We start from the raw sequence: 24,304 nt of genomic DNA on the forward strand, positions 1-24,304 counted from the left end.
TGATCTGCACGGCATCCATGGCCTTGCAGATCACAAATGGTAGTTTGTCCGCTATGGCATTCAGGAAACCCGCCATGTAATGTGTCACTTAACAAAATTCCTTGGCAGTCTACCCATGTCCATAAACACAAAACCTCCAAGTACAGGGTCCATACACCCATCCTGTCTGGCTTGTTGCAACACCACATGGTGGTAGCATTGTCCATGAGCACCTGCTTTTCTAGGATGGAGAGCAGGAGGGCTTTCAACCCCAGTAGTGCCGCTGCCAGAGACCTGATGCTTCAGATTGTCACCTCTCACATATGGACTCCCCAAACCAGAAGCAATGCATCTATCACCATTGTGAGCACAGGGAGGAGAATGGAGAGGGGTCTTCCGCTGACCCAATCCTGGTTCCGCACCCACCACTGCAGATCTTTTGCAGCCTCCTCCGAAATCTAGACCAGATAGGAAAGATCCCCCTGGTGCAGTGCCAAGTGGAACTTCAGATCTCACTGCAGAGCCCTCTTATGCCATCTTGCGTGCTTGCCAGCAGAATGCAGAAGGCCATCAGTCCCAGCAAGTCAACGCAGTCTCCTCCTCCTGCTTCCACACCCTCCGTATGCTCCGCAAGATCTACAGATGGATCCCTGCGGACACACGGAAAACTGTCACCCCGACCCTCGTCAGCAGCCGGCTCGACTACGGAAACGCCCTCTACGCCGGTGCCCCGTCTAAACTCATCAACAGACTCCAAAGAATCCAGAACGCCTCCGCACGCCTGATCCTAGAAGTCCCACGTCGAGACCACATGACCCGGCACCTGAGAGACCTGCACTGGCTCCCCGTCGCCAAAAGAATCACATTCTTGTCATAGTTGTCTCATGTAATTTAAGGTCCCTCCACGGAAGGAGTTGACAAAAATAATTATGGGTATCCATTCTGGATCCCCTATGGATATCGCCCCTGCTAAGATCCTCAGAAGTCATCTACCTCTTTTGAGTGATTATATAGGCAACCTGGCGACTCTGTCCTTTCAAGAAAGTTTGGTACCTGAGGAATGGAAACTGGCCCAGGTTGTTCCCATAAAAAAAAAGCCAATATGAGTATGACTCAGTTGGATAATCTCCGCCCCATTTCCCTCCTACCTTTTTGCGCCAAAGTTGTGGAGAAATTGGTTAATAACCAACTAGTTACCTTCGTGGAGGATAATCTTCTTCATTCCTCCCAATCGGGTTTTAGGGCGCAGCATTCTACGGAGACTGCCCTCCTGTTTTCCACTGAATTGCTCCGTCGCAAAGTAGATGAGGGACATACAGCTGCTTTGATACTATTAGACCTGAGTGCGGCGTTTGATACCGTATCGCACTCAGGGCTCCTTGCTCGCTTAAGTGAGATGGGGATAGCCGGCCCTGCCTATGAATGGATGTGCTCCTTTTTAGCTGACAGGAAATTTCAAGTGCACTGCCCCCCATTCAAATCCACTCCTCGTTCTCTCAGGCAAGGGGTTCCACAGGGCTCTATATTAAGCCCCACGTTGTTCAATCTATACATGGAGCCCCTGGCACGTCTGGTAGAATCTTATGGGGTGGATATTTTGTCATACGCGGATGATACTCAACTGGTGGTTACTTTATCTCATAATCCAGTTGAGGCAGCCGAGAATCTCTCCGCCTGTCTTGTGGCACTTGCTGGCTGGATGAGGAATAACTGTTTGCGCCTTAACGGGAACAAGACAGAACTTCTAATAATCGGGTTGTCTCCCTCGATCTGGACATCAGCTTGGTGGGCAGCGGATTTGGGTACTATGCCATCTCCCTCTGATGCGGTGAAAAACCTGGGTGTCTGTCTGGATTCCAATCTTTCATACTCCCAACATGTTGGAATGGTAGCCGGGAAATGCTATGGCATACTAAAGGTTCTCCGCAAAATTCTAGATCTTCTTTCAATCAAAGCGCGGAAAACCCTGGTACATGCCTTAGTCACCTCCCATCTTGATTATGGGAACTCACTTCTCTGTGGAACCAGTAAAAAGGGCCTAAACCAACTCCAATGTGTCCAGAATGCGGCGGCTCGATTGGTGTTGAACCTACCTAGGAAGTCATCTGGGAAGCAAGCTTTACAAACCTTGCACTGGCTTCCCATGCAGGAACGTGTTCGGTTTAAAACCATGTGCATCACCCACCGCATAGCACATGGCCGCGGCCCGGTCTATCTCCAAAACATGCTGACTATATACCGTCCCAAACGATTGCTTAGATCCATGGGCAGCATGCAGTTGGTGGTGCCCCGTATCCGCAGAGCGCGGATGGGAGGGCGGTCTTTTACGTTCCTAGCCAGTAAATACTGGAACGAACTTCCTATTGAACTTAGGATGGAACCATCTGAACTACGGTTCAGACTAAAATTGAAGACATATCTGTTCCCCAAAGTCTAGTGATTGTAACTTCCTTCTGTCTTTTCCCCTTCTGCTTGGTTTGTTTTGGGAGTACTGACGGATTGCATTCATAGCGCGGGGACGCACTGTTTCTCTGTGTAACCAGGCACTTAATAAATGTTTTTATTATTATTATTATTATTATTCAAACTCATGATCCACGCACACAAAGCACTCCACATGAGCGGCCCAGCCTACCTCAACAGCAGACTCTCCTTCCACGTGCCCAACAGGAATCTACGCTCCGCCGACCTGTCCCTGGCCCCCGTCCCGCGCATCCACAGAACCACCGCCGGGGGCCGATCATTCTCCTATCGCGCCGCCAAGACCTGGAACGCTCTCCCCCTCCACCTACGACAGACCGCAGACCTCCCGGCCTTCAGAAGACTGCTCAAGACCTGGCTCTTCGACCACTAGCAGCAGCTCCCCCCCCCCCCCAGCGCCTTGAGACCCTAACGGGTAAGTAGTGCGTTTATAAATTCCCTGATTGATTGAGAGTCATCCTTGCTGAGATAGAGGACAAAGATTGAAAAATTGGGATCAAAGCCAGAATATCCTGAACTATCTTCTCTGGTGGATCGGCGGACATCCAGAATGGTTTTGATGAGGGGGGTCGTTTGTGAAGGTTTGTTGTAGTCTGGAGGTGGGTGAAAACTACCTGAGGCAAGCCAGGCTTCACAAGCCAGTCGGGGAATTAGAGGAAGACTAGGATCCCTGACCTCCAAAGATGTTATGCACAACCACTGCCATCACTTTGTGAATATCCGAGGGGTGCTGGTGAGAAGGGTCAAACCTAGACAGAGAATACACCAAGGCACCAAAATTATAGTGACCCGGAATGGTGAATTAGATAGCTAAAAAGTGGCCGATGTTTGCAAATTGGGGCAGTTCTAAACTTGCACAGACATACTGTGTAAGTGTTTTGCAAGGTATGGAAGACTGCATGGATTTGAGCTTGCTGAAGGCAATGTTTGTTTTAATAAAAAGGAAATCTACAGTAAAAACAGGCCCAGCAGACTATAAAACAGACCCACAAACAGACAAAAAACAGCTAGAGGGAGCCTTTAACGTGCAAAAAAGGCACAGCATGGAATTGTGAATTCCTTTATTTGCTGCGATGTCGCAGACAGGCCCACAAATTCTGGTTTCTATGGGACCAGGGTCAGAATCAAGTCTAAGTAGAATGACTTTGGGAACAAGACCTGGAGGCGTGATGACGCCTTCGCGGTGACAGAGAGTGGCGAGGCGTAGCAGAGTCCCACTTGGAATTCTTGTGCTTCTTTTTGGATTTTCCTGAGGATTTAGGGTGTGAAGACCGCTACTTGGAGCAACCTCGGAATGGGAACATGACCTACCTTTATTCACAGAGCAATCCCAGTACAGACTCTTGCGGTGCATCATCCTGCAGAGCTTTGCTTCCTGATCTCGAATGGCCTTGGGGAGCATCAAGGTGAAATCACTGCAGGCCTTAAAGTTCTAATCTGACCTTAGGTGCCACGGGCAACCAATATGTGGGTCAGCTATAGACATTTGTTTGTGACATTCCCACTGGGCCACTGGGTTTAAACCCTGTAGACTTGGGAGGTGATACAATTTCTTTGTACACTGAAAAACAGAACAGTACAGCGTATCGGCGAGATATGGCATAGGTCCAGATACTCGCCTTACTCGCCTTCTGGCATGGAAAGAGAGGAACTTATGTCAATGCCCTTGAGTGGCGCCTTTATTGGTACGCGCACGTGTTATCCAGAGCAGAACAACATCGACACAGATCTGTCGGTGCATTGTGCTGGCACACAGGGGAACTGCTGAAAACTATGCGGATCCAGTCTGATGCCTGGGGAAGTATTCAAAAGGGGAGGAATCTTCAATTAGAAGTCCCTGTCAGAAAGTTAAGATTCAGCTTGGCAAACTCTTACACATATATGGTTGAGTGATTGTCCTACTAGAAGCAGGGTGAATTATCTTCTTTTATGGGGGAGCATTGCTTTACCTTTTTTTCTAAGACTGTATTGGCTTTAAAGCATGTAACACTGCATACTATATACAGAGCAATTACTAACAACCAACATCTAGTGCAATACTCACTCAACACTTCAAGCAAGGAGGACTGCATAAAAAGATGGTAAGATCAAAGACACGTGGTCACACTGTTTTGTATGCACTTAGTCAGAAGAGCTGTGGTTAGAGAAAAGAAACCATGAGTGCCTTACAAAATATGTGATACACAGCCTGGATAAAAACAGGAAGGGAGGGCTCGTCATTTGATGGAGTATGATTACAAACATAAACCAGATCCAAGAGATACATCAATTCTATACAAATCTTCACCTTACCTCTCCAGTGTCTACTGCAGCCATGGAACTCATTTGACCACACGCAATATCAACGACTACTTTACTCTGTAAACAGCTGGTTACTCTTCGTGGGGTTGGTTGGTTGGCTGTTGAACCTGAACCAACTTGTCCTGAGTTGTTGTAACCCCAAGCGTAAACCTGTTGGAAAACTAAATCAGTTTATTGGTACCGATATGGCAGGTTTGAGAAGGAAAACAAAAACAAATTGCATTGTTACTTTTACAATGTCTATTAATCATAAGCATACGTTTACCTCAGTTTCATGTATTATACTGCCACATTTTGAAAATGCCTCTCTATGGCCCTGTAATATTCTACACTTCATCAATCTGCAACAGAATTAACTGGCATAACCACAAGCTGATTTGCAGGATCCAAAACTCACTATCTTCATGATTACAAGATATGGAAAGACTGTTGGATTGAGATAGGCATTTGAAATGGTTAGATCGTAAGAACAGAAACCATTGCAAAGGTTACTATTGATCAGAATCAACAACACTTAGACTGGAACACTACAAATCTCATTCAGCTTATGAAGGACTTCAGCACACTTTCCAAGTATCTTAAAAACCGTCTGCGTCTTTTATAATTTGTCTCGTGAACTAAGGACCTGAGATCAGCTGAGGAGAGAAGAGTATGAAATTGTTATTGCCGTTTCTTTGTTGTATTGAACCTGATACTAGAGTTGCAAACGTCCACTTCATTAAAACTTGTGGCGAGCACCAGAGGGAAACAAAAGCATTAATAAAATACACATATCTCTTATTATAAACTTCACCTTTGCTCTACACTTCTTCTGATACACTGAAGGTGAACTCTAACGACTTGCCTCAGCATTTTGCGATACATCAATAAGCTAAAGGCGGACTGTGATGGAAACTATAAAAAACAATGATGGGGCAGATAAATAACCACCACATCTGTATCTGAGAAGAGAACACCTTCCATTTTAGAAGGGCTATTGGTTACCCAAGTACTCAACTAATGTAAGTTCAAGAAATCATGCAAACATTTTAGATTATGTTCTTTCAGGAATATATCACTGACAGAACAAAGTGTTTCCATTTGAATCTACAAAATTGAGTCTTAGATACAAACATCTTTTACTTTATATAATGAAATGATCTACTTTAGAGAAACAAATCTGCTTAGATAGTAGACTGCATTGATTGGGGTATTATACATTGTTATGTGATAATGTGACTGCCTGCATACAGTATATTGCCTGTAACAGTCACCTTTGTACCACGTACCACACCGGTCTGCTGATTTATATTCTGAAAAGACACAGGCCATAACGCCTGTACTCTTAAGCAGCTTTCAGATGACCATAATATGCCGAAGAGTGGGGGAATCAGGCAATCTGCTCTTTTCCAGTTGTCCCTTTCAAAGCAAGAACACTGAAGACTAAGCCTCTCCTGGTTACCCATATGGTGAGAACTGACACAATATAGAGCTGTAATTAGATCTCATGATTCATAAACAATGGCATAAATTAAACTTGTATGACAGGAAGCTACCTAGTAAAATACCTACCTTAGAGCCAAGCCATGCCGGTTCAAGCACTGCGTCCGGAGCTCTCAATAGTGAGCTCTTTTTCTAGAGCTCTGGCTCATATAATAAGGTGATTCATAAAGGGGGTGGTGATGGACAGAGTATCTGAATTAAGCAGAACACTCCTACCCAGTCAAAAGATCAGGGCTTGATCCATCACCGTTTTTTAGCTCACTGCACCATCCCAGCTCAGAACCTGGCTACATGCAAATTAGTCTGACCCTGGCCCAGTGCATCATGGGAACAGGGCAGACCAAACTACCAAGCCAATTCTTTACTGGAAAGGAAACAAGCTTCCGGGGACCGGTTTCTGGCATTACAGCCGTCTTCGGCCCGGCTTGCTTGAATCCTGATGGTGCAGTGAGCAAGGGACTCACATCTGAGCATACCCTTCCACACTTGTGGTGGCCAAAACGATTCATAAAGGGGGTGGTGATGGACAGAGTATCTGAATTAAGCAGAACACTCCTACCCAGTCAAAAGATCAGGGCTTGACCCATCACCGTTTTTTAGCTCACTGCACCATCCCAGCTCAGAACCTGGCTACATGCAAATTAGTCTGACCCTGGCCCAGTGCATCATGGGAACAGGGCAGACCAAACTACCAAGCCAATTCTTTACTGGAAAGGAAACAAGCTTCCGGGGACCGGTTTCTGGCATTACAGCCGTCTTCGGCCCGGCTTGCTTGAATCCTGATGGTGCAAGCAAGCCGGGTCGAAGTCGGCTGTAATGCCAGAAACCGGTCCCCGGAAGCTTGTTTCCTTCCCAGTGTAAGAATTGGCTTTTGTAGTTTGGTTTGCCCTGTTCCCATCATGCACTGGGACAGGAACAGACTAATTTGCATACAGCCAGGTTCTGAAACTGGGATGGTGCAATGAGCTAAAAAACGGTGTTGGATCTAGCCCTGATCTCTTGACTGGGTGAGAGTATTCTGCTTAATTCAGAGACTCTGTCCCTCACCACCCCTTGTTGTTCATATAATAAGGTGGGCATACAATCTACTGCACGCGGAAGAAGGCTCCTTAAGGGCCCTCACAAAGCTTGAAACTTTTAAGAGTGAAACAGGATACTACACTTTCAATGATAATCTAGCGACAGCCTTAAACCATTTTCAAAGTTCAATAGCCCTTTCTCCAGGCATGGTCACCTGCGCTTTACATTAGAACACAATGTTTGACGCTGCATCATCATGGTGTGCTTAGTGATCCTCCCAATAAACACATACACAAAACACTGGAGAAATCCAGGAGACAAGTCTCTGCTATGTGATTTATATAGTGGAGGAGTCCAAGACCTAAATCATGTACTAAACATCTGCCTCAACAGAACATTGGTAGAGGCCCGACATCGTTTTTTGAAACCTATATGTTTCGGATACAATATAAATGCTGCTAGAGATCTAATAGAATTATTACGATTTCCTCCCAATGAACTTGTATGCTACAATTTGTATAAATTTTTTAAATCATCTGGTTTGTATTATGAATAATAATGAATTGGATCTGTAATTAATTTAGTTGATTTCTGGAGAGGTCTAAATAAAATAAATTGATAAAACACAAACATTTTAAGATACAAAATGTCATACTGGAGTGGCCTGACTTAGCAGCCATTTTACAGGATCTTTAAATAAAACGCGTTAAAACAGACCACCAATGTTTTATTGGTAATAACTAAAAGGTATCTAGTTATTTCCGCTGTTTTAAAAGTTATCCGTAAGCAAGGGACGAATTTACTATTCTGTACTCCGCATACTTCTCTTTTTCTTGTTCATCATGGCCCTCGGCAAAATGTCCAAGTATTATCCGACATGCTCTACGCAGAATTTGTGCCAACTCGAGTAATTGGAGTTAGACATTAAATCCTTACACATCCACAACTGATAATCAGCATCCATAATCAGCTTAATTAATGCTAGCTGCACCTCGCACTCCAGCAAAAGAGTCATATCCCTCGTGAAAGTTTTAGGAAAGACAACCTCAGCCTGAACATCATGTACCAACGCTCCACCCCTAATTAATTAAGGAGGGTCCATGGACTGGAAAGGGACAACCACTAAGAAAACCTGCACAATACTTTTACAGTTCTCAGTATTTGTAATTAGCTTATCTAAGGCTAGCTGCACGTTCCTCTCCAGCAAAAGAGTCATATCCCTTGTGAAAGTTCTAGGGAAGACAATCTCAGCCTGAATATCATGTGTCAACGCTCCTTTCCTAATTAATTAAGGAGGGTCAATGGGCTGGGAAGGAACAACCACTGGGAAAACCTGCACAATACTTGTAAAGTTCTCAGTATCTGTAGATTCATTCAAATAATAATATCATTACAGAAAGCTAAACTCATTGGAGTCAAGAGATTTAGCATACAACCAAAATCATAATAAATGCAAATACACACGTGCCTTTAAGGAATTAAACAAGCACATTTGGCAATTAATCAAATTAATAATAGTAAATACCGAAAGGACCACAAGCATCTAGCCCTCTCTATGCAACAAGCAGAATGAAATGAAATATGACTCTTCTCCAACAAGTACATCTTTTTGATGTTATGCACAAAAACAGACACACTAATAGCACGATTGTAAATAGAGAAGCCGCACTAACATGTTAGTTGCATAGCATCAATCACATTAATAATTCCAATAGAACACATACTTGGACATTATTCTTATTTGCTGTTAAATATATCATTTGTTGGGGCGTGGCCAAGCTGCCGACCATGATGGCCGCACGGCGTTGAAGCTCCGCCAGCCGTCCCAGCAACAGCGCTGTATCCCCCACATTTCCGGCAGCAGTCACCCTGAGCTCGGCACCGCCATTTAGCGGAAACCACGCTGAATATGCCGATCAGACCTGCTCGCGGAGAGGTGTCTCTGTACCGGTGTTCCGGCGTTCGAAGAGCTGAGGGGCGGAGCTGGTAGCGGTTGCGGCCTGATTCCTTGCCTCGCAGTGCGGCGGCGAAGCGACAGCGAGCGGCGGCCAGGGACACATTGTGGCGATGAGTTTACCAGGCACGGGTCTGCCTCCGCGCTCTCCGACCCCACACACGCTGTTTAAGGCTCGGTAGAGGAGCAGCCGCACTTGACTGTCCCCGGGCCACATAGCACACTCCAGCTGATTTCCTGAGGTCCCGCAAGGACAGGGCCCACGGGAGAGCCCAGGAATCGACACCCGACACCCGATCGCTGTGAGGTGATGGGGCGGGTGTAGCTGGAGGCGGCCGTTGCTCCCTGCACCCAGTTGCCTCCCGACCCGTTCCCCCCTACAAACGGCCTTTCCTGAATGCGGCCTGCAGCCATTGGGCCTACCGCCAAGCCACCACATATTGCAGGTGGCCCTTTCCAGCAGCTGACGTTCCATTTCGCTCCACAGCACAAGTCAGCATCCGTGCGGAGTCGGGCCTTCATTAATCCGCCGGTGCCCCTCACATCGCCCTTATTTGGCCCTCTGCATAGCCTCATAGGGTGCCTCTATCTTCCCAAACAATGCAACCTGAGCCTTGCAGTTCTTCCGCAGCAGAGTAACTCACCCCTATGCACTTGTTTAATAGGACAGTTTGGCTGCTCCCTCTGAACTAACTACCACCGGCCTGCTGCACGACTCCAGTGGAGTCCCATCATCCCTCAGCACCCAGACCTCAACCTGGACTCTACACTACATTGGAAAATCTCGATGTATGTGCCCAGCTCCTGAAGCGACTGCAATTTCTCCTACCAAACTGCCCTGGGGAACACAAAGCTCGTTCCGTCACTGCCCGAAGCCCTGTAATGGCCTGAAAATTCTGCCAATAATCAGGACATGCAAGCTTATCCCTCTTGGGTCCCAAAAGATACAACACTCCACAACACTTACCCAAGAAAGGAACAATAACAATAAGTGCAATTCTATAGCTCTTGACGAGAGGCTCGCACACAACAACTACAACAACAACAAAATATCACAAACCTCCTGGTGACAGGTGCTGTGCGGGAGGCTATTTGCCGCTCCTCTCCGGTCACAGAATACTCACCCAGGTAGGACTAGATATATCCAACGCATACCTCTCCTAACAAGGCTGGGGGTGGAAGAATTAGATTTTCACTCCTTGCTGGGAGCCGGCCAACCTTCCGTATCAACAATTACCTGTTGGAAGGGAACTTACCCATCCTTCCAAAAGCATTTGGTCAAAAAGGGGCCCGTCTTCCCTCCACAAGGAACACAGACAAATAATCATATACTCTGGGGTTTCTTTTATTATATAATGAAAGAATAGTTCACGGTAGGCCTTCTTCACACTAGCACCTAAGCAATTGCTAAACACAATCAGTAAAACATATATAGAACTTATATGTATATAAATGTATTGGACCTGAAAATAGGAAAGATCAGCAGGAATATAAGAATTAGTGTAACACCATATCAACTGTCTGCACATCCCGCTTCCACTTCGCCAGAGGGGAGCCCATTTCTCCGGCCGAATCGGGAGACAGGGTGGTACTATTCGCTCCACCGTCACAGCTGCACGTCTGCCCTGTGTTGAACTTCTGGTGATCAGGACCCAGACACTCCCTTTAGTACCAGTGGAGACATAAGACAAGGCTCCTGTGAGTCAACCCCCTTTTCCCATCAGATTCTGTACCACTCCGTACCAAGGACACAGCTTCGGCTGGCCAGGCGTCTGTTATGACTTCGGAGCAGAGCAAGTACATTCCTGTGGCAAGAACCAGTTTCTACCAGCATACGAAGTGCAGAAAACAAGTGAAAAGCATTAGATGGCTTCTCACCTAGAAAGGCTCAGAAGATGGAGACAGCTTAGAAAATGGAGTCGCTCAAGCATAGGCCACTATTCCCGTAAATTAGCAAAATTAGTATGCAAGAAGGCATAAGAGTATGCCAATGCCAATAGACAAGCACTGCCATGAAGCAAGATAAAGCGAGAAACAGAAAAGGCATAATCGAGCCCTACTTTGTAGCTTATTCATACTATGCAGGCCTACACATCACTATATTAGATCAAGATATACTGAGGTGGTGATGGGCAACGGTCATAACCGGGCCATTCAACCATATAAATGGCACATTCATTACAAGCCCCAAGCGCAGATTTCCCCATCTATCTCTAGCACTGGTCCCTGGCTTCCACCTTCTCTTCCTGCAACTGTCATAGGGTCCGCTCTGCTGAAGGCCCGCTCGCTCCGCTGTTTCGCGGCATTGGGCCGCAAAGATCACAAGCAGAAGACCTTCCCCTTCAAAAAACTTGTGGAGAAGGTCCCAGAGGATAGCACCGGCATGGCGAAGGGTGGACAGGGAGCAGACCGGATTGATGACTCATCTGTCCCGTCCACCTCACTATTTCAAGAGATGAGTGTGGACTTTAGAGCGTTAGATGGGTAATTTGACACTCTTGATAAGAATCTTGCGAGCCTAGGGGCCAAAATACAAGTTTACGACCGACGCCTAAACGTGGCTGAGGCACGAAACTCAGACACTGAGGATGGCACAGCGCAATCCCTCCAAAGGCTAGAATGGGTGGAACGTATCCTCAAGGAGGTGGTAATCAAGAACGAGGACCTCGAAGCGAGAAGCAGACGCAACAATATCCGCATCTTGGGGGTGCCTGAGACCACCGCCACGGGCCGCATTGACCTCTTTGTTGATACTTTATTGGCCGACATGTTTGGGAAAGAGTCTTGTACCCCTAGATTTGTGGTGGAGCACGCTCATCGTACCTTAGGCCCGATGCCCAACCCGGGCTGACCTCCAAGACCAATCATCCCGCGCATTATGAACTTTCAGGATTGTGACACGGTGCTACGCCTCACCAGAGAACGCGGGGACACTACGTGGCAGAGCTCCAAACTGGCTCTCTATCCAGACATCACCATCAGGGTGCTGGAGGCCCGTCGCAAGTACAATGGAGTCAAGGCCACCCTCAGGAACTTAGGCTTGAAATACGGCATGTTATATCTTGCCAAACTGAGAGTGGATGTTAATGGCCGGGCTCGTATCTTTGAGACTCCTACCAAGGTACAGACCTTTTGTCACGCTTACAAACAAAATAACAATCAGGCGGCTGCGGGCTCCGCATAGTGGCTTCGATGCCAGCATGGATCTCTTCACTGGTGCCGGAACTGGCTGACTCCGCCGAGTTGACTCCTTCCATTATAGCAGGATTCTATGGTCATGACACTACTCCTCATTTGTAATGTTCTAAAAAGTTGGTAGACTGATGTGGCATTGCCAACCCTCATGGTGTACACCTTGGGTTCATCTTGGGTTCTGCAGATGTACCGTTCCAGGGTATTTTCATTCCACTGTTACGCCAATTGGTACTTCACCTATTGTTATCTGTTGTGGATATGCCTTGCTCTCGTTCTAGTAAGGGTGGGTGGGGGGTTAGGCAATTGCCATGGTATGGTTATTGTTGATTGTTTCTTAGTGTGTTCATTGTCACCGCTTGCATTTACCTGCTGGAGCTTATATCGTTCATTCATGCCTCGACTTACTTATGGCTCAGTTGGGTAACCTAGATGGCCCCTGCAGCTTGTCCTTGATGTCCTGGAACGTCCGGGATCCCAACGATAATCGTAAGAGAAGGCATGTTGTCCATTATCTAATTAGGCATAATGTCGACATTGCTTTCCTACAGGAAAGGCATTTACCCAAATCTGACTCTGCTCGTTTTGCTTCAAGCTGGGGAGCGCACAGGTATTTCTCCAACTACAGCAATTATGCTAGGGGCACGGCCATTCTCATTCACAAGAGGGTCCCCTTTAGTCTCCGTTCTGTTGTAGTAGACAGCAAGGGTAGATACCTTGTTGTGATTGGGTCTCTAATGGGCCACAGCGTAGCTTTGGTAAGTGTATACGCCCCGAACAGAGACTCCCCAAAATGTTTCCATTCCCTACATGCTCAACTTTCTAAATTAGATCCTAGCTTATTGTTGGTTGGAGGGGAGCTTAACTTGCTCCTTGATCCCGAATTAGATGGTACCACTAATTCTCCTGGCACTAAACCTTGCGCTCGCCGTGCTCTTCTGGACCTTTGCGAACAATTTTCACTTCTCGATATTTGGCGCCAGTGCAATCCCTCCCACACCGAATACACGCACTATGCCGGTCAGTCAGTCTGTCAGTCAAGTTCACTTTATTCGATTTGTTAAAAATCATAAAAGACTTTAGAGCATTTATATACAAATTTACAGATTTACAGGTTACATAAATTTACAAGGACCGAGCAAGAGCATTATATACAACACTAGGACACAAGGGCAATACAGAAAAATAATAAATAATTGAAGTGCAGCTCAAAGAGCTAGGTAAGGTCCCTCAATACCACCAAATTTGTTTTCGTTCTGTGAGCCGCCACCAAAAAACTGGCTACCCCAAATATGATGGTAGTACTGCCAAAGGACTGTAAGTAAACTAGAGCCGGCCTAACTTGAACAAAGCCGGCCTCTCTTAAAATTGGAACCAGATATTTTTTCCTAGCATCCAAATATAAACTGCAAAACATGATAAAATGCATAGTGTCCTGATGGGAAAAATCATCACATTTGCACGGAGGGCCCTCTTCTGGTTTACTCCAGGAGGGGTAGCTGCCTAGGGAATAATGAATAAAGTTAAAACTAAATTTTATTAACAGATGTCTATGCAAGGGCTTAGTTACAGTTTTGATATAAGGCTCAAGGGAAGGGGAAATCAACAGCAAATAATGTGATCTGACGGTAGGTTTAATCAATTCTTGCTCCTCCCGAGCCAATCTTGCCCTATCCATAAAATGCAATTTGGTCCATTTGATATCCTCCCTCTTAATACAGGAAGGGGAATTAAAAAGTTCCGGGCTCCTAGCTGTAAGAAAGTATGTCTCACATACTCCAGCCAGGCTATTCTCTTTACATAGTCCAGGGTCATAACATCGTGCAAAATAGCGTGATTGAGGGTTAATTCATCATTTAACCAGGTCTTTAACCAAAATAATAAAGGAGCCAGTCTAAGTTTATCAGTAACGTATTCTAGGCCCACCTCCCCATGAATAGAAAAGGTAGGGGTAGACTGGGGGACAGAGAGAAGGTGTCTCAGGAACTTGTTTTCCACTGTTTGTATTGCGTCCTGAGAAACGTACCCCCATAGTGGAGACCCATACATGACTACAGATATGCACTTAGAATGATAGATTTTTAAAAGTGCCTCCATGGGCCTGGCCCCTAACCTATTTGCAAATCCTAAAAGGGCTGAAGAGCTCTCGCCAAAGATAAACTCTTGATCTTAATTTGAGGTCCCCATGAGCCCTTGTCATCAAAACTGACCCCGAGATAAGGAAAAACTGTCACCCTGGACACTGCCTCGCCCTTACAGAAGAAGGATATAGACTTACCCCTATTTCTGTGACGGCCCACCACCATCGTGTGAGATTTCTTCGCGTTTATTTTTAAATCGAGATGGTCCATAAAAGCACCAAATGAAGCCAATAAACGCTGAAGGCCCAGCCCAGTGCGAGCTATCAAGACTGCATCGTCCGCGTATAGGAGAGCCGGGATGTTAACTTCTCCTACACGCGGAACGTCCCCCTCCAGTGCCTCAAGATGTTTACCCAGACCGTTTATATAGATGGTAAAGAGGAGGGGTGCCAGGATGCAGCCATGATGGACTCCCCTCTCTGATTTAAAACGATCGGTGCACCGGCCTGCCTTCGTAACCCGCACTGTGGCAAACAGATCCTGGTGCAGTGATGCCATGAAATTCACAAGTGATTTGTCAATCCCAGACACCAATACAATTTCCCATAATTTTCACCTGTTCACCAAGTCGAATGCCGAGGAGAGGTCCATGAAGGCCAAGAACAAGGACCCCTCCTTGGCAACCGTATACTTGGTCATTAACAGGTGAAGTTTGGAACACTGGTCCAGGGTACCTCTTTTTTCCCTGAAACCGTACTGGATGTTTGATAAGCCCCCTCACCCCTCGATGTTGCCTCTAAGTTTAAATAACAAGACTCTGCCTAAGATCTTGATTGCAGAGTCTAGGAGGGAAATGGGCCTATAACACCCTGGGTCGTTGCGTTGGCCCTTTTTGAAAATGGGCACGATGATTGAGGTGGACCAGCTACTAGGGAAAACATTTGCGTTTGCAGCTGTAAAAACGTGGGTTAAAACCCCTACCCAGAATTTTGGGGAGTACCTGTAGAAGTCAGCCGGGACCCCGTCCGGCCCGAGGCTTTCTTCTTAGAGGTCTCCACGATAGCTCTCTCCACCTCGGCTGGGTTAAAGGTTAGGGGAGCGCACTCCAAGGCCGTCCACAGCTTTTTGGGGGCGCCAAGCTCATTGTCACCATATACCTCTCTAAAGTGGCTAATCCACTTTTCATCTGGAACAATACAATCCAGGACCGTGTTGTCCACATCTAAAAAGAGGGGTTGGTTAACTATGGCCCAAAACTGAGAGCTGTCACGAAGTATGTCAGTAGACATTAACTTTTCCCAAGCCAAATTTTTTATGTCCTTTTTCCTCCCGTTGATTGTGGCCTTATATTCCTTTCTCAGCGAGGCCACCACTAGCCTATCTCTCGGGGAGGTTTTTAGGGCTACCATTAACGCTTTATGGGCTTTAGAGCATTTTGTGTCAAACCATCTATGTCTCTTATTCACCATCTGAGATGGCTTGGCAGTCAAGGCTCCCGAGATTTGGACACAAATCCGTTCGAATGCCCCCATGATCTCTAGGGCAGAAGCGCAACGGTCCTGGCAAGTTGTTATATACCCCTCAATGGTGGGAAATAAGTCATCCATAAAGTTACCCGGTACTACATTGGCCCATTTGAGCCTTCTCCCTTGATCTACGGGGCATAGGGCAGGCCCGAGATGTCAGGACGGGGTTTAAATCCCATGTGGTCTTCCCAGAGTAACTTAAGCAAGACCGGGTTGTGGTCACTATAGATTGAAGCTATAGCGTTGTAGAACACAGCCCTGTGTAATATGCCCGGGGTCATGAAGACATAATCCAGAATGGTACCGGGGTCAGAACCTTTAAACGTGACAGTTCTTATTACTCCCTCTGAGATGCAGGGTTCATACAAATTGTGATTGGCAAACAACTCCTCAAGGGCCTCCCCCGACTTAGTGTGCTCAAAATGGGGGGTCCCTGTGCCTAGCAGGCCCTCCTGGTCACCTAAAAGACACGGGTCACTGCATAGGTGAACGTTAAAATCACCTAATAAAATTAATTCGAAATAGTGTAACTTTTATTTTGACTGAGCATAGTAAAAGCGTGCTCCAGAGCACCTATGTGGTCGTTTCCATTGACCCTATCCCAAGAATTATAAAAATTTAATAATACAATTTTGCAGCAATGTGAGACTGCCCACTCTACAATTAGTAGGTTAGGTGATCCACTTGGGATCATCTTGAAGGTGCCCTTGATATTCAGTGAGAATAAGAGGAATAAGCCTCCCTTTGCTCTTCCAGCTGAACTCGGTACAGCTGGGATTGCAAATGTGGTGAAGCCATCCAGCCAGAAGTTTGGGGAGGTATCCCAAGTTTCTTGGCAAGCTATGATGTCATGGCTGCTGATGTACCCAGTTCAGGCAGCATCAGCCCTCTTTGATCTAGAGCCAGCTATGTTCCAACTGATCAGTTTGCAAAGCCCATGGTCAACAGGGGAGCCCATGGTCAACCGGTCACTATAACAACTGGATTAGAATCGATTACTGGCTCCTTTCCCCGGGCGTTTCTAGCAGGTTCCATTCTCTCACAACACTCCCGAGAACATATTCTGATCACTCCCCTATTCAGCTTCACCTTCGGGTTCCCCGACCCGATGGGTTTGAGCAGCAATGGCACTGCCCAAGCCGTGCCCTCAACGATGACCATATCCACGCTGAAGTGCGTGAAGCCATTGAAGACTACTTCGCCATCAACACCGGCTCGGTTGACACCTGGGCGGTTTTATGGGAGGGTTTCAAGGTGTACATCAGAGGCGTCTGCATTGCCAAACATGCAGGGTACTTAAAGATCTCCGCAAGACACTTTCCCGCTTAGAACACGATCTCACAGAATTAGACATCACATCACTGCACACTCCTACCCCGGATGCGTCGGGGAAACACTTGGCCCTCCTCACTGAATACAGGGACTCCGCGGATCGTGAAATACTTTTTGGGGGTAAATATCAAACCGCTCAGCGATATGGCGAAGGAGAGCGTCCGGGCTGGGTGCTGGCGCAGATGCTTCGGCCCTCATACAGCAAAGCGTATGTCACAGAGCTGCTATCCTCTGCTAATGAGGTGCTCACTGACACTGCGGAGATTCGCGAAGAATTTCTTGCTTATTTCACATCGCTATACACCTCCAAAGTGGGGCATGACCCCACGGTGCAGGAAGATTATTTATCTGAGATCGCACTGGGCAATCTAGAAAAACATATGCAGGACTTTTTGGCGGAGCCAACCCCCGAGGCTGCTGTACTCGGAGTCACTGATGCCCTTTGAAGCTCTTTTGCCCCCCGGCTGGATGGCTTCACAGGGAGTTCTACAAGGCATACAAAGACTTGCTGGCAACGCAACTAATAGAGGTGTACGCCGAGGCCCTTGAGACACAAATTCTACCCCACATACTTCGAGAAGCGGTCGTCATACTCCTCCCCAAACCTGGCAAAGACCAGTCATTATGTGGGTCCTACAGATCTTTGTCCCTGCTTGTTAGAATCGGAGGTCTCTGGTTGGCACAGGTATGCACTTGTGACAAGCAGGGACCTTCTCCTCAAGTCAGGGCAAGGGAACTACCCTGTAAGAATAACCCCTGCTCCCCCTCTAGGTTGCGTGGCGCGAGCAGACAAGGCTAATCCTCAGGGCGATAGTTAGTTGAGCTTTTATGATCACATACAGTAAACCCACTGACCCACCACAAACGGACACCAGTCGTTAGGTTGTATCAAAAATACGTAGACTTTATATAAAAATACTACATATGCAGAATTATCACAAGACTATATAGCGTTTAGCGATTGAGGGCCACCAGATTTACATAGGCAATTGTTCTTTAAGCGTTTCTTGGTTAGCAAGGTACGATGACAGGGAAAACAAACGTTGCGGACCCTGGATCGGATGCGAACTCGGATAGAGTTCAAGTGTACCTTGCGTTGAGTGTCCGAGGCGTTTCAGGCGCGGCTACTGGTGAGGGCGGACCCGGGACGGGGCCAACGGTTCTCCAAAAGATCTATCCGGCTCGGAGCCCCCTCGAGGTACGAGGCGGGTGAGCGGGACGGTGTGGAGGGTTGTGGCGATCCGGGGTCTGATGCAGCTCATGGGGCGAGGTGCCGTTCAGGCCTGCGGGGCGTACTACTTCTTAACACGCTAGGTCCTACCTGTGGATCTGTGAGGGGCGTCGCGTTCTCGGGCAGACGGGTGCAGCACCGGGCCTCCGGTACCACTGTACAGATGGCCTTTCTTGAGGTGCGGCACGAGCCTTGGTATGCAGGAGGGCAAAGCGAGACAGTGGGCTACGTTACGACGTACGGACCGTCCGAGGCTATCAGATGCGCTCCGTGCAGGATTCCGGTGGGAGAAGATGAGAGGCGCACAACGCGCTCCGTAACAGGCGAGGTGACAGGAGAGCGGGCGGCCCGGCACTGAAGCGGAGAGCGACTCAAGCTTGAGCGGGGCGACCAGGCTCTGAGCTGTCACGAACTTAGGAGGGGCGAAGGCACCCGGGTCACAACTCCGGCGAGGGAATAAGAACTGAAGGCCCAACAGCAGACGGGCACAGGCAGAATAGAACCCAATGGTCCTGGGGTTCCGTTCAGGGGGCAAGCTCGAGATCAAGCCCTTGGAGATTGTTTCAGGCACAAGTATACAAAGTCCTCTCAGGTCTTTTCCTCTCCGTTCTCAGCAAGGCACCACTGCAGGCCAGTCCTTCAGGGCAGCGACCGGTTTCCTTCCTTCAGCTTCTCTTGGTCCTTCTAGTCAGGCAGAGGTTCGTTGTGGTCAAAACAGGATCTGATTTGTTAGGAGCAGGGCTCCTATATTTATACTCAGTTTCTTTTGTCTTTGCAGGCCAGGGGGCCTGAGCCTGGTTCAACCCAGTTTTGGAGCACTCTGTTGAGAGGAAGTTGCCGTCTTCTTTCAGGGTGCAGGGCAGGGACATCAGACACTCCGCAGGAAATGGAGCCAGCATTGTGGTGGTGGAGCACAACCCTATTCAGAGTCAAGGACTACTCCACCCACCCATCCTGGTGTAAGCACCCTATTCACCACCTGGTAACCCCGACTGTCCCCGGGAATTCCCCAGCCCTGTCACTCACACAAACCCAGACAGCAGATACACATCTTGGCAGAGGCGGGCTGAAATAGTTAGGCAAGCAAAGGCTAACTTTCTAAAAGTAGCATTTGCAAACACAGGATATTAAAATAAACCTTGCTAAAGGAAGTATTTTATTATTCTGAGTTCAGGCATACTAAACTCGACGTGCCACCGTGTTCCCTGAGCCTGCCAGGACTATAGCGTGTAATAATTCCGGCAGCTCACCTTGGCCTAAGAAAACAGGCAGCCCTTCAATAGTGAAGAACGAAAAGGGCGGTAATTCACTACTAGGACATGCCACACATCATGGCTTGTCCTACCTTACGCTTACAATGCACCCTGCCCGTAGGCCTACCATAGGGGTGACTGATATGAAGGTAAGGGAAGGCTTAGGGACTGGCAAGTGTGTGCACTTGCAAGGTCAGCGTGACAGTACCAGACTGTACGCAGGGTCTGCAATGGCGGACCCGAGACATATCTTACGAGGCCGCTTCTGTGGGTGGCGCAACCAGCGCTGCAGGCCCAATAGCAGCATTTGTATCTACAAGCCCCGGCACTCCTCGTGCACGTTACTGGGGACTGACAGTAAACCAAATAAGCCAATCGTGGAAATCAATTACGGATACACTTTACCTTGGGAGAACTTGCACTGCAGCACGGATTGGCCGTGGCGCAGTGCCCTGAGCATCGAACACCAGCAAAACATCTGAGGAACATCAGCAAAAAGTGGAAGGGAGACTCACGCCAAGGTGCCAGGTCTAACACTGCTCAATTTGGATTATAAAATTCTTGCTAAGATTATCACCATGCGCTTGTCCCAGTTGATGGGAGTTTATTATTTCACCGGCCCCAATCCGGCTTTGTGCCCCACCGCTCGACCTCATTAAATCTCAGGGCGCTCTTCTCGGTCCTCCACAGAATTAACCCAGAGGTCCTTGCTGCCGCAATACTCTTAAGACACCGAGAAGGCCTTTGATTCCCTAGAGTGGCCTTTCTTTGTGTCGGTTATGCCCCGCATGGGTATGACAATGGGATTCATAGCCACCAGGTCGCTTCTATATCGTAACCCCACGGGGAGACTTGGCCTAAACGGCACCCTCTCCTGACCCTTCCATTTATCCCGTGGCACACGACAGGGCTGTCCTCTGTCGCCTTTATTATTTATCCTTGCCATGGATCCTTTAATCCGCCATTTTCAGGAAAGGCATCTGCATAGAGGCCTGCAATTCAACACTGGCACCCTTCACTTTACGCGGACGACACCAACCTCTACGTTAGACAGCCCCATGTTAACCTTGAGCCACTCAGAGAAATTCTCCGATTCGGGCAACATTCCGACCTGGGCATCAACTGGCGCAAGTCAGTTATTTTTCCCTTAACCCCCAGTACGACTCCTTGGGAGCTTGTATTCCCCCACGAGTGGTGCTCAGACTTCGTTAAGTATTTGGGCATTCACAACCAACTGGATAACGCCCAGATCCTCCGCCTGAATTACGGGCAGGCAGTCAGCGCCCTCGAAGTGGAAAGATGGCTACGGCTGCCATTGTCCATCGCCGGCAGAGTTGCAATCATCAAGATGGTGGTGCTCCCCAAATTTTTATATCTCTTCAATAATATCCCCATACCTCTCCCGAACAGATTCTTTTTGACGTTGCATTTTTTTCTTATACGACTGGTCTGGGGGGCAAACAGGCACGCGTACGCTGGCAAGTTCTCACATTACCATACAAAAGGTGAGGCTAGGGAGTGCCGGATCTACAGTAATACTACCTCATGGCTCAATGCAGCTATGCCTTTGCATGGTTCCACCCCGACGCCAGGATCCCATTTCTCCGCCCTGAGGCGGATTTCGTTCTTCCTGAACAGCTATCCACTGTATTGCCCAAGGGCATTCCCAGAGACCCTAATGATATACAGACGGTTTCCACTACCACCTGGGCCTGGGATAAGCTAAAATGACTCACCAGCAGCTCGACATTGTACTCCTCAGCCCTCGCCATCTCCAACGCCCACTGGTTGCCAATTACCTGTGAAAAACTGGTACAGCGCACTTTGGCCAAATTTGATATTACACGTCTGGGAGATCTGTATCCAGATGGGCATATCTTTTCTGTGACGGAGGATGTCCGTTTTCATGATGCCTCATTTATGGATAGTTTCGTCTTAGGGCGGCTTCGTTCAGCTTTACACGCCGCACTGCCTGGGTTTCCCATCGAACCTGACTCGATCACTTCACTCTCCCTCATCATTGAGAACAAAAGCGGCGTTCATCTCATATCTAAACTCTATAGGGCATGCTCGGGGATGAGACCGGTCGACGATAGCCGGATTCGCGGGGACTGGGAGGTCGACTTGGGACATTCCAGCACGGACGATCAAAGGGACAAATGTTGTGCAGTGACGAACGAAATGTAATTAAACAGCAGGCACAAACTCCTACATTTCAAATTCTTGCGTAGCATATACATCACCCCTGCCAGAAGCCATAGATTGGATCCACCTAGACCCCACACCTGTCATAGATGCGATGCCCCACATGCTGATTTTACACCCCTTATCTGGACCTGCCCTAAACTACAGCCATATTGGGAGAAGGTACACAAAACACTAGGTGACATGACCAAGTTATCCCTCATCCCCACGCCTGAAGTGGCACTCATGGGTTATGTGGTTAACTTCCCCAAATGCGTCAGGAAATTTGTATCCATTTATTTGCTGCTGGCCAAGAGGGAAATCGCTAAACACTGGGGCCGTAGGACAGTTCCCACTTTGCAGAGTTGGCTAAATAGCCTGGCTTACTGTAACACTAGTAGCGAAGTATATTCCAGCACACTTCCTAGCACCTCCCGCCCCAACGATATTTGGGGACCATACAGGTCCTATGTGGAAACCATTCGACAAGCCGCTGACTCGTAACTGGAACGGGCATAGTCCCGGCCAAGGTGGAGTGACCTGTTTTGTTGTTTCCTATTGTTCAACATCCATTGTTCTGCTGCTCTCTACGGGTACCGCATCTTCCTGACTATATGACCACACTTGTAACTGTCGGGTTTGGATGAACTCATTGACTAGCTAGTGTGCGATGGGTGGTTCTGCTCAGAGAGGTGATCATTGCAAAAAACACAGTTGATGGACAGAATGTAGAACAATGTCATACATTCACCCCAGTTCAAGGATCTGGGCCTAAATCCATCGTTTAGAAAAATATATATATATATATGGGTGCTGGGCAGGTCACACACGGTACAGGAGCTGGCGGTACTGGTATCCTTAGATGCCACTATGGCTTTTGATAGGGTCGAATGGCAATACTTGTTTGCAGTGTTGGGGAAGATGGGTTTTGGGTCTGAATTTACTACTTGGGTGCGTCTCCTGTATACGGCCCCTCTGGCCAGAGTTGTCGTTAACAATCAGAAGTCCTCCGACTTCCCCCTCGGTAGGGGTACGAGGCAAGGTTGTCCCCTATCCCCGCTCCTTTTTGCCCTGGCCCTGGAGCCGCTCGCAGCTTTGGTTTGGTGGGACCGGTCGATTCGTGGCCTGCGCTGGACGCTGGACTGGGAGGACAAGATCTCTTGCTCTATCTCACTAATCCGAGGGGATCACTGATATGTTTCCTATATGTGCTTGCGATTTTTGGGAGATACTAAGGCTTCGCAATTAATTGGTCGAAATCGGTTCTTTATGTACTCAGGGGGTATCCGTCGCTAATTCCCCCTACTTGCCCGATACGAATTGAACCAGTAGTGTTTAAATACCTCGGCATTTACGCAACGCTTGACCCGAAGCTACGATTTGCCAACAATTTGGGCCCCCCACTGACTCGGCTAAGGGGAGATGTGGCGTGCTGGAAGGCGCTGACGCTCTCCCTTCTGGGTAGAGCAGTGCTTTTTAAAATGATGGCCCTTCCCCGGTTTTTGTATGCTCTCCAAAATGCGATGGACCCAGTCCCAGCCTCCTACTTTAAAGATATAGAGTCCCTACAGAGGCAGCTTTAGTGGGACGGAAAGCCTTGTATCGCATTCACTAAACTTACTCTTCCATGGTACGACAGGGGGATAGGTCTACCAGACCTACGTAAATATTATTGGGCCTCACAGCTGGCCGTTGTGCATCACGCTATTTACGGTCCCCCTGGGGACCCGGGATACGCCATGGACCGCTGGCAAGAGCACTCTATGCCAAACCCTGTTGAATCCCCTTAGCAGGACCAACGGCACACGCTGTTCAGGTGTGGCACGCGACTGACAGATATCTGAAGTGGGAGGGGAGGCTTACACTTGCCACCCCGCTGTGGAGCTCAGAGAAATTGGGAAGTCTGTGGAAGTCTAAGGGCTTCGATAAATGGGACCTCATTGGGATCACACAGATTAAAGATGTCTGGGGTGGAGGTACAGTCCACACTTTTCAATCTCTTCAGCAGCAGTACCAGGTGGGGGTACAGTCCACACTTATCAATCTCTTCAGCAGCAGTACCACCGTCACGACCGGGAACACTACCGCTACCTTCCGATTAGCCATGCACCCCGCACACATAATCCCAAGGGTGCATCGCTTCAAGATGCCTCCCCCCTTGAGGACCGGGTGTTGGATGGTCACCTCCCTTAGGAGACCATCTCTTTAATTTACAGGAAACTTATAAATAACATGGAGGGTCCCCTGGCCCTTATTAAAGCACGCTGGAGTGAGGATGGGCTGGAATT

At 48.0% G+C, this 24,304-nt stretch overlaps 1 protein-coding gene and 1 long non-coding RNA gene across 3 annotated transcripts in view; one reads left to right on the forward strand and one right to left on the reverse strand.

Moving 5' to 3' along the window:
* The window catches only part of LOC144772782 (uncharacterized), a 340,470-nt gene that overhangs the window by 237,231 nt on the left and 78,935 nt on the right, over positions 1-24,304 (forward strand). The gene's annotated exons all lie outside the window — the stretch shown is intronic.
* The window catches only part of RCBTB2 (RCC1 and BTB domain containing protein 2), a 374,196-nt gene that overhangs the window by 158,798 nt on the left and 191,094 nt on the right, over positions 1-24,304 (reverse strand). For both annotated transcript variants that reach the window (XM_078657335.1, XM_078657336.1), the window contains one exon: positions 4,753-4,911. In XM_078657335.1, coding sequence (XP_078513461.1) covers positions 4,753-4,911 — 159 coding nt within the window. The remainder of the gene's footprint in view (positions 1-4,752; positions 4,912-24,304) is intronic.

Source organism: Lissotriton helveticus, chromosome 8, assembly GCF_964261635.1.
Source record: "Lissotriton helveticus chromosome 8, aLisHel1.1, whole genome shotgun sequence".
In the NCBI taxonomy this organism is placed as follows: Eukaryota; Metazoa; Chordata; class Amphibia; order Caudata; family Salamandridae; genus Lissotriton; species Lissotriton helveticus.